This window comes from Pagrus major, chromosome 22, assembly GCF_040436345.1.
Source record: "Pagrus major chromosome 22, Pma_NU_1.0".
NCBI lineage: Eukaryota > Metazoa > Chordata > Actinopteri > Spariformes > Sparidae > Pagrus > Pagrus major.
In genome coordinates this window covers 31,155,422-31,170,515 of record NC_133236.1, presented here as the reverse complement: position 1 = coordinate 31,170,515, position 15,094 = coordinate 31,155,422, and the positions used below count along the sequence as shown (strand labels likewise).

At 41.4% G+C, this 15,094-nt stretch overlaps 1 protein-coding gene and 1 pseudogene across 1 annotated transcript; one reads left to right on the top strand and one right to left on the bottom strand.

Moving 5' to 3' along the window:
• Nucleotides 1-3,522: 3,522 nt before the first annotated feature.
• On the top strand, nt 3,523-12,832 carry LOC141017762 (protein NLRC3-like). The gene is made up of 8 exons (XM_073492493.1): nt 3,523-3,599; nt 4,551-4,626; nt 6,997-7,204; nt 8,824-10,612; nt 10,704-10,877; nt 11,096-11,269; nt 11,442-11,488; nt 12,282-12,832. Exons 1-8 carry the CDS (start codon nt 3,523-3,525, stop codon nt 12,830-12,832), a joined length of 3,096 nt encoding a protein of 1,031 aa, XP_073348594.1.
• On the bottom strand, nt 7,561-8,434 carry LOC141018372 (uncharacterized; annotated as a pseudogene).
• Nucleotides 12,833-15,094: the final 2,262 nt, after the last annotated feature.

Genomic DNA, 15,094 nt, shown 5'->3' with positions numbered 1-15,094 from the left:
CTGCTGGCAGCTGCTGTGTAGAACTGGTCTGACTGGTCGCTGTTACTGGGAGGTCGAGTGGAGGGGAGATGTTGTCATTGCAGTGACAAATAGAGGAATCAGTCGAAGGGTAAAGGATGGTGATTGCAGGCTTGGATGGAACGATCAGTCCTGGAGTCTGTACTGCTCGAACAGACGTTACGCTGTCTGTCACAATAACAGAGGAACAGTCCTCCCTCTCTCCTCCTCATTCTTCTCCTCCTCCTCCTCCTCCTCCTCCTCTGGTAGAGTAGCAGTGTATGTGGACTGTCCTGCTGGCACTCTGTCCTTCTACAGAGTCTCCTCTGACTCACTGATCCACCTCCACACCTTTAACACCACATTCACTGAACCTCTTTATCCTGGGTTTGGGTTTGGGTTAGGTTTTGGATTTAAGTCCACGTCTTCAGTGTATCTGTGTGAGCTGTAGGAAGGAATGTGGATGAAGAAAGACAGCTGACTGAAAACAGTGGCTGAAATTGCTCAATGTGTGTAATATCTCACTTGCACGTGAGACAAGACAAACATTTTTATATCAGAACTTACTTTTTTTTTTTTTTTTTTTTTTACAAAAAGTGAAGTTATTTTCTGAGAGCTAAACTTGTGTAAAAGTGTATTTTCTAGAAAGAAGTTGTAGGGTTTCACCTTCAGTGGTCAGTGTTCAGGATGTGCACGTGTCTCGGCTGCAGAGGACAGTTTGTGGCTCCAATATTTTAACAGGTCAGGGGTCTTTTCGCTGGAGGAGAAATTCACTTGCAAATGTCTGTATTAATTGCAGTGTTGTAAAATACCAAAAAGTTATACTTGATTAAAAGTAAAACAGTCAAATATGACTTTGGTAAAAGTGAAAGTCACCCATACACATAGTACTTGAGTAAAGGTCTTGAACTATCTGATATTAAATGTACTTTGTTATCAAAAGTAATTTTCTGGAAATACTGTAGATGTTCTTATGTCAACAAAATAAACTGACAAAATGTTAAGAAAGGAAATAGTTTGACACCTATTTTCCTTCTAAACAGAAAAATACAATCTTCCACCATCTGAATTTAAGTTTCTCTCTGTGACTGAACTAAGACGAGTTTAATCAATTTAACTCATCGTAAAACACACTTCATTCAAACAGGCTCAATAGGCTCCTGCTGTCCCAATGACATCGAATGACAGCACCATTCATTTGCATATTAAAACAGAAATGCATACAAAAATGTTAAAGAAAAACAGAAATACAAAATTCTGAGGAATTAAATTGAGGTAAAATGCAAGCGGAAATAATAAATAAAGAATTAAAGGTCCTATTTGTAAGAAAAGTTATAATATAAACAACATACTGACACTCTGGGATGCTCGGGTGGGACAGTCGCCACCTCAAGCATCAGTAGAGACTCAGAAATCAACTTTTTTTACAAACAGGACCTTTAAATAAATAAATTTCAAAATGTCTTAAAAGGGAAATTAAATGGGAAAGTACATAAATTAGGGAATTTATTCATAGGTAAATAAATATTGCAGCAATTTTAAACAGTAATATCAGTTTGTCACGTTTTATAAATGTATTTATGCCTAATTTTATTTATTTATTGAACGATTTATTTGTATTCTTTTTTATTTTGGCAGTTTCAGTCCCACATTTAGATTCCTGTTGGTCTGCGTTTCTTTAGATGGTCAGTTAGCACCATCTAGTGGACAGACGTCATGTTATTTTCTCTGATACTGACTCAGTTACTGTTTTGGATAAAATGTCATTTTAATCATAAAAATATATCTACTGATCCAAACACCATCAAAGCATCAACATTAATGAGATTATCTCTTCAGGCAGGTCAGGAGACGAACGAGGAAATAAAAACTCTTCTGATTGGCTGGGTTTGTGCCACTGGTTGGACTGGTTCTGCCGTCACTCTGATGTTTTTTAGACTTGGACTCTGAAGTAATGAGGACGTGACGGCGTCCTCAGATCAGATGCACACAGACACCAGGACTGACGAGGAGGAAATGAGCAGCTTCTTCTCTCCCAGTGTTTCCTCCACATGAGGCTGGAAAGTGTCTGTAAGTTGACCTGAGGTGAGTTCAGCAGGTGAGAATCCTACCAGACAAACCTGGACATGTTTGATCATCACCATCACTTTGACCACATTGTGCTGTATCACTGTTTCACTGCACAGCAGAAATGTTTCTGCATGTCGATGGGTAATTTGATTTGTTCTTGCTTCCATGTGCATTCATTTCTGTTGAGTTAAAGGACATTTATTCGACAGTGATCTGCATGTGTTCTTGTTCGTGCTTAAAGCAGCTGCAGCAAAGAAACATTCAGAGAATGTCAGAACTGGTTGGACAGAGTCTGTCAGCTCGGCTGCTAGTGCGCCAAGTATTTTGTTTGTGACATGTTAGTGAGGATGTGCAGTAAATCTGTGTTGTAGTGACTGATCATGTTGTTGTGTGTGTGAAGGTGTGGGCTCTGCTATGAATCAGTGTGAGGACAGAGAGGAGGGAGTCCCTCCCTCTAAAGCCGCTCTGTGTGGACAACATGAAGCTCAGAGGTGAGACCACCATCTCTAACTGTCCACCACTCAAATCACTCCACCGTCATGAGTCACACTCAAAGCTCTATGTGTGTTGTGTTGAAGGCAGGAGAAGCAGCGACGAGACTCTGCTGGACCTGGACCTGGACCTGGATCTGCATCTGGATCTGGACTAAGCTGTGTGTCTTTCAAGAGTGACCAGTCTAAGGAGAATCCTCTTCTTTTTAAAAGACGACTTTCTTCTGAAACACAGTGAGTCAACAAACAGTAACAAAAGAACACAACTGGACATTTTTCAAAAAAAGGAACATGAACATATTCAAGTGCATCACCGGCAACATTAACAAATGTAGGGATGGTAAAGTTCTACAGAACTTTTCCAGTCTGACTGCTCAAAGTGCCTTGTCACATTCACCCATTCACACACACTGATGGCAGAGGCTGCCATGCGAGGTGCCAGCTGCTCATCAGGAGCAGTTTAGGGTTCAGTGTTAACTTCAACATGCAGCCGGGGAATCGAGCCAGCGATTTAATTTTTTTTTTTCTAGCCGTGTATGTTGGAGTATCGGCCATGAGGGACCATCAATAAATTACTGTTTGACAGAAACATGGTTAATTTTTTTTTTCAGAACCGTTGTGCTGGTTTGTTCTTATGACTGAAAATGATAGTTAAAATTAAACTACACTGGTTTTAAATAAGACACCTGTTTTGATTGCTAATGTGTGATTAACTGATTTTAAAGAAATATTTGAATAGAAAATAATTGCAGTTTTTAAAAACCGCGTCCAACATCAATGCCAAAATGTTCTTCATGTTCTGCTTGAATGAGATGCAAAAATGCTGATTTTTCATTTAAAATATTCATAAACAAAATAAATTAAAAATTCAAAAAGAGCCACTAAAATTCAATATAAAGAGATGTGTCTCATTCAACCAGTACAGGAAGATTATTTTGGCATTGAATTTAAGTAAATGGGTCACATGACTTGGATGCTATTGAAATTGCGTTACGGCTCCGTCACGGCAGCAGAGCTGATCGGTTTCACTCCAGTCTATGCGTAAACTTCCACCAGGTCCGCTGCGCTGCGTGTCTGCTGCGTCCCAGCTCCGGCAGTCTGCAGCCGTCCGGAGCAGATACGCAGGACTTCTATTTCTGGCGGATGCTGGAGCACGATGCACACAGACAAATAAGTGAGGATGTTGGCCTGCCAGGTGTTTAGCCAGTTCTGTGAATTGTTTTGTTAAAAGACGTATGAACACAGCATGCTACCAGTGATAGCTAGCTAAATATGACATTAAAGTCTTCATGTAGAAATCACAGATTGAGCCGTTGTTTGTTTATCAATCTGCGTGTCGAAAAAAGTTTAAAAGTTCATCTTTTCACAAAAAAAAAAGAAAAAAGAAAAAAAAGACATAAGCAGGAGTTTTGCACATGCACACACACAGGCACGTGCAGAGGGGGCACCTAAGGGTGTTTGGGCACTGGCCCCTCTGAAGGTCTCTGCACGGCCCTGCACACACACCTCTGCGGAGAAGAATTTTAGGGCATATTGTTCGGGACAAAAATAATAAAAGGTTCCAGCATTGATTATGACTGTCTAAGCTGCATCTGAAGCCATTGTAAAATGATATATAAACATGCCTAACAACACATCGTCACTGTTCTAAAATCTCTGGAAATTGAAAAGGCCTATATTTATCTTTATCACTAAACATTTTAAGAGGATTTTAAATGTTTTTAAAAGAACATTTGGAGAACAAAATAAAAACTTACCGCTGAAAACATTACAAGACCATTGCATGGGATTATGTTCAGAATGAGTTTAGAACAAAGAAAAAACAACAACAACAACAAAAAAAAACTACCTTGGTGGGGTAAACAAAAGTAGGTCTAACATTTCATACGATATTTATTTTCTGACAGGATATCAACATCTGTTCAGGATATGATTCATAATGTATCACAGTACATAATGCAACATGTTTTTGTTTTTGTGTTTTCTCCACAGATCTCATCAGGATAAATTATTAACCAGTGGTCAGTCTGAGCCGCAGCATCACACAGAACTGGTCCCAATATTTATGGTGCGTATCGATATACAAGCACAGCTGCAACTGCTACCTTCAACAGCCACAAATTATTTTTAAAGTACGGCTCAAAGAGAGAATCTCATGAAATAGATACCCAGGCAGGAACCAGAGTTTGGGTGTGGCTAAAGGTAGAATGTTACAGCATGTGACTCGGGCCTTTTCACAAACAAATAAAAACCCTTTCAGTGGACAGAAATCTTTCATTTCTCAACACGGCTTTTATAGTGAAACATCTGAAGACATACAAGACCGAAACAATTATGGAAGGCCAAAATAATAATAATAAAGGCTCAATACATACTACAACTTTATGTACCACACACTAGAAATAATATTAAATAATAAATGTCTGCTAACATCAACAAACAACCAGCACCCACCAAACACAGACCAAAGTCGAAGCTAAAATAACTGCAGTAGAACAGTATGGAAGAGTATCAGGGCCAAGGGTTGAGAAAAGAAATGAGAGGAGGAAGTTTTGTTTTATCATTATGCACTTCAAGAATAAAGTCGAAATGTTGAGGATAAAGTTGACTTTTCAAGATTAAAGTTGACCTTTTGAGATGATATGCTTTAGTGGCTGGTTGATGACTTGAATTATGTAAGGTTGGTAATAATGCTGAGGCGCATATAGCACAAAACTATATACGTCACATCAATTTTGAAAAAAATCTTAATAGAGGTTTCTTCTAACTCAGACAGCATAGCTAAGTTACAGCCATCTGGCTAATTTAGCTTGTTAGTTTACCTTAGTTATTGCGAGCGAAATACTCTCTGTTCCTGTTCCTAGCAACCTTGATACCGAAAATGGCAAGTAAGTTAAAATAACCTGGTCGCTAACGGTATGAACGTAAACAAGCTAGCAGTTAGCTTAGTTTAGCAATTTCAATGCCAGAGCTTGCCTCCCCAAGTGCAAAGCAACTTTTTCCTGAAACTTTTTTGCAGGGGCACCATCGTTGCATCTTGTGTTGATCCTCACCCAAGATGACTGTGATTGGTTTAAAGAAATACACACAAGCTAGAGTGTTTTTCACTCTTTACCAAACTGAGAACTTGTGGAGCCAGACCTTTCTCCAGCGCTGACAGAACACTGTATACGAGATGAACAGTACCATGATGACAGTGTTGATTTTAGCCAACAACAAATGATGTTTTGTTTTAACGTAAAGGTGTATGAGTAACTTTCGTTTTACTAGCCAAAAGCACCGAATGGCAGGGGCGCCAACTAAATGTAAACTTAGCTAAGCTAAGATTAGCCAGCTAGCTCTAATGTTAGCTGATGAAGTAATTTGCAAACATCAAGTGAGTTCGAATCATTGCGGCAATAGTCTGGGTTAAATACAGGAGCACTGCAGATAGGAACATTATTCTAAATATGGTTGAAATGTATTTTCCAGAACTCAGTTTTCGTTTCAGTCTTCAGTCTTGTTAACTTGATGATGCTCGGTCGCAGATATGCATTGCAAGTCCAAGCAACAGGATGCTGGCTGGCATTCGCTTAACGGCCACCAGGAGATGGAGCCCCATTCATTCCTATGAAAGCTGCTCAGTGGTGTTTTGAAGCCAAAAAACTCTCGACTTTCTTGCTATGAAAATACCCGGGTCTTCCGTGTTGTGGGGCCCACAGAGCGTGTGCAGAAGAGTCTTCCGCCAACCGAGCCGGCTAACTTGGGGGATATGGGGAATGGGGATAAAATGATTTAATCATGTGGCTCTTCTAGACTTTCTAAATGTTAATGGACCTAATGGCTCAAATTATGACAAATGACTCATGTTGCAGGGGTTGTGACAAAGACACTTCTTTCACAATGTAAGTTTATGGGAAAAAGTCTTTTGGGGCCACAGTGCATCACGTGACGATGTAGTTACATGGTTTGGCCACTATGAAAACTAGCTTCAAAGCCTTGTGCTCTTCCTGGGGACTTACAATCATTCCACTGATTAAGGGTAAACACGCTACCTGGATAATTCTTAAATTTCAGCCAGATTTTTAAAAAATGTCTTACCATCAGATTGGAAACTTGAGGTCAATCCCTGCAGAGTGGGAATCATGTTGAACAAATACAGAAAACTGGAAAGCAACACCATCTTCATTGTATTGATCCTGACAGCCATTGAGACATGCATCAATGATGCATTAGGTGGAAATGTGCTGCACAGGGATGACTGACTGACACAAGGTTCTTTTTATCATGACGGATAAACAGTGGTCCAACTGGAAATCAAGAAACTGAGCAGCCTGTTACGATACCACAACAGATGATAAGCTCTGCCCAAGATGGAGCTCTCCTGTCTTTGGCAAGAGTTGTGCTGTTTAAGTTTAAGTTTGAATTGAACTGTACGTTTACATTTAATCTTTTCCAGCTGCTTGAAGGGAGCATTGTCCGTTTCGTGAAAAACGAACTGAAGAAGTTCCAGAAGGTTCTAAGTCCAGATTACCCAGAATGCTTAGAGAGTCAGAGTGAAGGTGAAGAACAGGGGATGAGCAGCAGCAGTGAGGCCTTTCTGAAGATCACGCTGGACTTCTTGAGGAGAATGAAACAGGATGAGCTGGCTGACTGTCTGCAGAACAGTAAGAGAGAGGTTTATGATAATGGAGAGAGGAAATTGGAGAAACATGAGGAGGTTTACAGTTCCAAAATCTTTAGTACATACAGTTCATCCGGAAAGTATTCACAGCGCTTCACTTTTTACACATTTTGTTATGTTACAGTCTTATTCCAAAATATACACACAATACCCCATAATGACAGTGTGAAATTTTGTATTTATTAAAAACAAAGAACGAAAATATAACATGTACACTGTCTTTTTGAGTATGATGCTACAAGCTTGGCACACCTATTTTTGGGCAGTTTCTGCGTCGGTGCATCATTTTCAGATCTCTCCAGAGATGTTCCATCAGATTCAAGTCTGACTCAAGGACATTCACAGAGTAGTCCCATAGCTACTGCATTCATCTTTCCCTTGATCCTGACTAGTCTCCCAGTTCCTGCCGCTGAAAAACATCCCCACAGCATGATGCTGCCACCACCATGCTTCCCTGTAGGGATGGTATTGGCCAGGTGATGAGCGGTGCCTGGTTTCCTGCAGACATGACGCTTGGCATTCAGGCCAAAGAGTTCAATCTTTGTTTCATCAGACCAGAGACTTTTGTTTCTCCTGGTCTGAGAGTCCTTCAGGGGCCTTTTGGCAAACTCCAGGCGGGCTGTCATGTGCCTTTTACTGAGGAGTGGCTTCCGCCTGGCTACTCTGCCATACAGGCCTGATTGATGGAGTGCTGCAGAGATGGTTGTCCTTCTGGAGAGTCCTCCTCTCTCCACAGAGAGACCCTGGAGCTCTGTCAGAGTGACCACTGGGTTCTTGGTCACCTCTCTTACTAAGGTCCTTCTCCCCCGATTACTCAGTTTGGCCGGGCGGCCAGCTCTAGGAAGAGTCCTGGTGGTTAAAGCTCTAGGAAGAGTCCTGGTGGCTCCAAACTTCTTCCATTTACAGATGATGGAGGCCACTGTGATCATTGGGACCTTCAATGCTGCAGAAATGTTTCTGTACCCTTCCCCAGATCTGTGCCTCGATACAATCCTGTCTCAGAGGTCTACAGACAATTCCTTGGACTTCATGGCTTGGTTTGTGCTCTGACATGCACTGTCAACTGTGGGACCTTATATAGACAGGTGTGTGCCTCTCTAAATCATGTCCAATCAACTGAATCTACCACAGGTGGACTCCAATCAAGTTGTAGAAACATCTCAAGGATGATCAGTGGAAACAGGATGCACCTGAACTCAATTTTGAGTGTCATGGCCAAAGGCTGTGAATACTTATGTACATGTGATTTTTTCATTTTTTATTTCTAATATATTAGCAAAGATTTCAAACAAACTTCTTTCACGTTGTCATTATGGGGTATTGTGCGTGGAATTTTGAAGAAAATAATGAATTGAATCCATTTTGGAATAAGACTGTAACATGACAAAATGTGGAAAAAGTGAAGCACTGTGAATACTCTGGATGCATTGTATGTACTAAAGATTTTGGGACTGTAAACCTCCCCATGTTGCTCTGGTTTCCTCTCAAATACAACACATTTAGAACATATCAAAAAAGTCTTCTGCAGATGCAGCAATGGTCAAACGTTTGCCTTCATCAGGTAGCATCGCTGTATTGATTTATTTGGTATGTTTTTTTCAGAGACTCTTGCTCCAGTGTGTCAGCATAAACTCAAATCTAACCTGAAGAAGAAGTTCCAGTGTGTGTTTGAGGGGATCGCTAAAGCAGGAAACCCAACCCTTCTGAATCAAATCTACACAGAGCTCTACATCACAGAGGGAGGGACTGCAGAGGTCAATGATGAACATGAGGTCAGACAGATTGAAACAGCATCCAGGAAACCAGACAGACCAGCAATCAGATGTGAAGACATATTTAAAGCCTCACCTGGAGGAGATGAACCAATCAGAAGAGTGATGACAAAGGGAGTGGCTGGCATCGGGAAAACAGTCTTAACACAGAAGTTCACTCTGGACTGGGCTGAAGACAAAGCCAACCAGGACATACAGTTCACATTTCCATTCACTTTCAGAGAGCTGAATGTGCTGAAAGATAAAAAGTTCAGCTTGGTGGAGCTTGTTCATCACTTCTTCACTGAAACCAAAGAAATCTGCAGCTTTGAAGAGTTCCAGGTTGTTTTCATCTTTGACGGTCTGGATGAGTGTCGACTTCCTCTGGACTTCCACAACACTGAGATCCTGACTGATGTTACAGAGTCCACCTCAGTGGATGTGCTGCTGACAAACCTCATCAGGGGAAACCTCCTTCCCTCTGCTCGCCTCTGGATAACCACACGACCTGCAGCAGCCAATCAGATCCCTAGCGAGTGTGTTGGCATGGTGACAGAGGTCAGAGGGTTCACTGACCCACAGAAGGAGGAGTACTTCAAGAAGAGGTTCAGAGATGAGGAGCAGGCCAGCAGAATCACCTCCCACATCAAGACATCACGAAGCCTCCACATCATGTGCCACATCCCAGTCTTCTGCTGGATCACTGCTACAGTTCTGGAGAATGTGTTGAAGACCAGAAAGAGAGGAGAGCTGCCCAAGACCCTGACTGAGATGTACATCCACTTCCTGGTGGTTCAGTCCAAAGTGAAGAACGTCAAGTATGATGGAGGAGCTGAGACAGATCCACACTGGACTCCAGAGAGCAGGAAGATGATTGAGTCTCTGGGAAAACTGGCTTTTGAGCAGCTGCAGAAAGGCAATCTGATCTTCTATGAATCAGACCTGACAGAGTGTGGCATAAATATCAGAGCAGCCTCACTGTACTCGGGAGTGTTCACCGAGATCTTTAAAGAGGAGAGTGGACTGTACCAGGACAAGGTGTTCTGCTTCGTCCATCTGAGTGTTCAGGAGTTTCTGGCTGCTCTTCATGTCCATCTGACGTTCATCAACTCTGGAGTCAATCTGCTGGCAGAACAAATAACAACCTCCTGGTGGTCTATTTTCATAAAAACCAAATCACAGTTAACACACTTTTACCGGCATGCTGTGAAGAAGGCCTTACAGAGTCCAAATGGACACCTGGACTTGTTCCTCCGCTTCCTCCTGGGTCTTTCACAGCAGACCAATCAGATTCTCCTACGAGGTCTGCTGACACAGACTGGAAAGAGCTCACAGACCAACCAGAAGACAGTCAAGTACATCAAGACCATAATCAGGGAGAATCCCTCAGAGAGAAGCATCAATCTGTTCCACTGTCTGAATGAACTGAATGATGGTTCTCTAGAGGAGGAGATCCAACAGTACCTGAGATCAGGAAGTCTCTCCACAGATAAACTGTCTCCTGCTCAGTGGTCAGCTCTGGTCTTCATCTTACTGTCATCAGAAAAAGATCTGGATGTGTTTGACCTGAAGAAATACTCTGCTTCAGAGGAGGCTCTTCTGAGGCTGCTGCCAGTGGTCAAAGCCTCCAACAAAGCTCTGTAGGTGGACTGTTACTAGATAAATTAACTATATCAAACACATGCTTTACTTTATTGATTAAAATGTCTTTATTGCTAATTATCCCCTCAGGCTGAGTGGCTGTAATCTGTCAGAGAGAAGCTGTGAAGCTCTGTCTTCAGTTCTCAGCTCACAGTCCTCCAGTCTGAAAGAGCTGGACCTGAGTAACAACGACCTGCAGGATTCAGGAGTGAAGCTGCTGTCATCAGGACTGAAGAGTCCACACTGTAAACTGGAAACTCTCAGGTCAGAGATTAGCTGTCCCTTTAACAGATTTCTATTTGCGATAAAAACTGCTTTAAATTTGTGATAATACCAGGGGAGATATTGCATGTCTCTAAGTTTTATACACTTTTAAGATTTTCAATTTTATTTTTAAACTTTTGGAACAGAACTGTCTTGGGGAGGCATTTCATTGAATCCAGTGTTTTTTGTTGTTGTTTTTCTTTGTAAACTGTTTTCAGGGTGTCAGGCTGTCTGGTCACAGAGGAAGGCTGTTCGTCTCTGGCCTCAGCTCTGAGGACCAACCCCTCCCATCTGAGAGAGCTGGACCTGAGCTACAATCATCCAGGAGACTCAGGAGTGAAGCTGCTTTCTGCTGGACTTGAGGATCCAAGCTGGAGACTGGACACGCTCAGGTATAGACTGAAAACAAGAGCTCATACACTGCTTTGGATGTGCAGACAAGTTGAGTAACATTGTTTCCCGTTGGATAAAAGGACTCTTGTTGGATAGAAAATCAGTCAAAATGAAGGCTGTAAAATATCCATGTTGCCATAATCAAAAAGAATATTCTGTTTCTTTTTCTAGGATGGAAAATTGTGGAGAGCAGAGGCTGAAACCTGGTGTGAGGAAGTGTAAGTGTGTACTTGTTTTATTGTAAAACAGCAAATATATGATAGATTCTATCTATGATAGAAAGGTGTCAGAACACACAGTGCATCCCAGCTTGCCCACAGACTCTCCCCAGGCAGCTTAACAGCCATTTACACCTGGGCTCACCTAGCCCTAGCAACCCACATGAAGGCCGGTTGGGTCAACGACCCACAAGTGGCCCTAACAACTCTGAAACTCAGAGCTCACACGTGTCCTTAACGACTCTGTAAGGACACTCCCACACAGAGATTAAAAGCCTGCAGCTCCTCCAGTTAGTTAGAAGTGAAGAAGACTCTTGGATGAGAGGAGAAACATCTTCAACAAACTGAAACAAGTCCAGTTGACTACGATACAGCACTTGGGATATACTTAAATAGGCAAGTGCATACTGTAGTAGGTGGTTTTGAATTGAATCTTTAATGAGTACTCAAGCCATTGCAATGGTTCGTTCAACTAACATCAAGGTTAAGAAATGGTATGGTCCACTTTTAGGGGGGCCTCCAGGCATGAATATGGTAAACACATTGTAACATAAAGGTTAGAAGGATAAAACATTACCTGTTTTTTTAACTCTTTTAGGGGGGTTCAAGTCTTAATTAGGAGGGGTCCTGAGCCACAGCTGCCTAATAACTAAACCAACCACTGTTTTTTCTTTAGATTCAATCAACAGATAGTTGTTCAGGAACATGAATCTGCTAAATACATTTTGGACAGTTAACTGCTGTATCTAATGATTATGTGCTGCTGTGCTGTGTCTTGTTCTCTTATTATCAGTTGCATGTGAACTCACCCTGGACCCAGACACAGCATACAGGAAGCTCAAACTATCAGACGACAACAAGAACGTGAGCACAGTCAGAGAGTATCAGCCATATCCTGATCACCCAGAGAGATTCGACTGCTTCTGTCAGCTGCTGTGTATGACTGGTCTGACTGGTCGCTGTTACTGGGAGGTTGAGTGGAGAGGAGCAGTTCATATCGCAGTGACTTACAGAGGAATCAGAAGGAAAGGAAACAGTGCTGACTGCAGGTTTGGGATGAATAATCGGTCCTGGAGTCTGAGCTGCTCAGGTGGTGGTTACTCCGTCTGGCACAATGACAGAGTAACAGACCTCCCCCTGCGCTCCTCCTCCTCCTCCGGTAGAGTAGCAGTGTATGTGGACTGTCCTGCTGGCACTCTGTCCTTCTACAGAGTCTCCTCTGACACACTGATCCACCTCCACACCTTCAACACCACCTTCACTGAACCTCTTTATCCTGGGTTTGGGATTGGGATCGGGTTTGGCATTCGGTCATCTGGTTCTGTGTCTCTGTGTCAGCTGTAGAAGGAAGAATCTAGCGAGAGTGCATCAACGCTGAAAGTCGACAACATCTGGCTGTTTATGCTCCAGATGTGATCCAGCTCAGAAAGGGAAAGTTTCAGAAGCAGAGCGTCTGTGCTTTAGCAGGATGTCGTTGAGAGTTGTCTTACCAACATTTTTCATGTTGTACAAGCATTACTACACTTAAGTAGATGTGGTAACACATGCGTTATATGGATGGACTTCCACACGCTGTCTTTTATCCTGATCACTCTGTATATAGAGTAGCAGTCGACCGATATGGCTTTCTCAGGGCCGATACTGATATTGATTAGTAGAAATTAAGGAGACTTAAAACGGATATCTGGGACTGATATTTATTTGCAGTAATGATGAAACTCTTTGTGTCAAAATTTCCAACAACCAGTGATGAAATAAATCGAAGAACAATTCCCTCAAGTAATGTTCTTACATAAAGTTTTGAGGTACTACGTGAGTATTTCCTTTTCCTTCTACTTCTCATACATCCACTACTATCTGTATCTGTAATGTTTCCGTCAGATTGCAGATAAAATGAAGTAATTGAAATGTGCTACTGTGGCTCTGATGCAACATCCTCTCACACAATGTTCGCCCACAACACTATCTGATTGATAACATGTCACAATTAATAGTCTTTAAACATGGAATAATCCGAATCTGCAAAGTAACTAGTAACTAAAGTTATCACATAAATGTAGTGGAAAGGAAGTAGAAAGTAGAAGAAGAAGGAAATACTCAAGTAGTACCTCAAAATTGTACTCAAGAACAGTACACTGGTTGTTTGAAACTTTAACTCAAAGAGTTTCATCTCTACTGCAAATAAATATCTGTCCCAAACATCAGTTTTAAGTCTCCTTGATTTATAATAATCTGTATCGGCCCTGATAACGTCATATCGGTCGACCCCTAGTTTTAGCCTCCCTGTCATAGTTTTGGAAGTATATCCAGATAAAGAACAGATATGAAGGATTTTGGTTTGGATCCAGATCTGTGGGGAGATTAAACTCAGCAGGTGAATGTTTTAAAAAGTTTTAAATCTTATACTCAATAAAATCTGTTTATAATATGGTAGAGCAGTTATTTATGGTTTCAAATTTAGAGTGACAATGGATTCAGCTGATTGAATTAAAGGGAAATGTTGGGTTTTGTCGGAGGTGTGTGCTCTGAGTGCCATTCTAGTGTTTGTGATGTGATGATATAATTTTAATTTGTTCTTGTTATTAATCTTTTTTTATAATTACTCAAAGAAACTAATGTGGTTTTGCTGAGTCAAAAAGACTTCCTGGTTTATCCAACTTTATGTTAAATCGATTTACATTTCTAAAGAACTTTTCCAGTGTACTGATCGTTCAAAGCTCTTTACAGCACTCATATTCACCCCTTCATTCATACACTGATAGCTGCCATGCGAACCAACTGCTCATCAGGAGCAATTTGGGGTTCAGTATCTTGCTGGGGACAACGACCGCTCCACCTCCTGAGCACAGCCGCCCCATGTTCTTGGTTAATCTGTTCTTTTTGTACCTGCATATATTACTGTTAAAGTTTCATGTTTCTGTTGCTATGCTCCTACAAACATTTAAAATATCACAATGATCAATTACTCTTTAATTTGAGTTGAGTTAAGCTGCTGTCCTGATGTTCAGTTAAAGGGGCACTGTGTCACTTGTTGTCAACCAACTGTTGGACCTATAGACGGGCATTTGGCTCTTTCTGATCCCAACCTGGAAAAACTCAAAATAAACACCAGTTTTTCTTTAATGTTCACACACAAATATTATTGTATGACTTTCAGGTACATCTAGAAATTCAAGTTCAGGAGGTTTAGGATTTGATGGGTAAACTTCTCACATTACAAGATAATCTGGGATGAACAATGGTACCAACCGAGGATGAACCAGATTTCTTCTCCAACTGGAGAGAATTAGAATTAAATTGGCTTTAGCTCTTGCAAGCTACCACTGCTCGTATCAAGAGCAAGCCACTTAGAAAGTAGAATATACTTCATACGTTCTTAGACAGTTGGTGTCATCAGAGAGTTTAACTGTAGTTTTCTGGTGTAAATAGAGAAACTCTGATCTGTGTCGATGATGTTCAGCTCTGATTCTCTCTGACCTGCTGAGAAATGACAACTGTGACATCAGATCTTTATGATCCTTTGATAAGTATTTGTACTGTTAATGTTTGACTTCAGTTCTTTGTTCCAAAGTTCAGAGCTGCTCTGTTATCAGATTTCATTAAAGA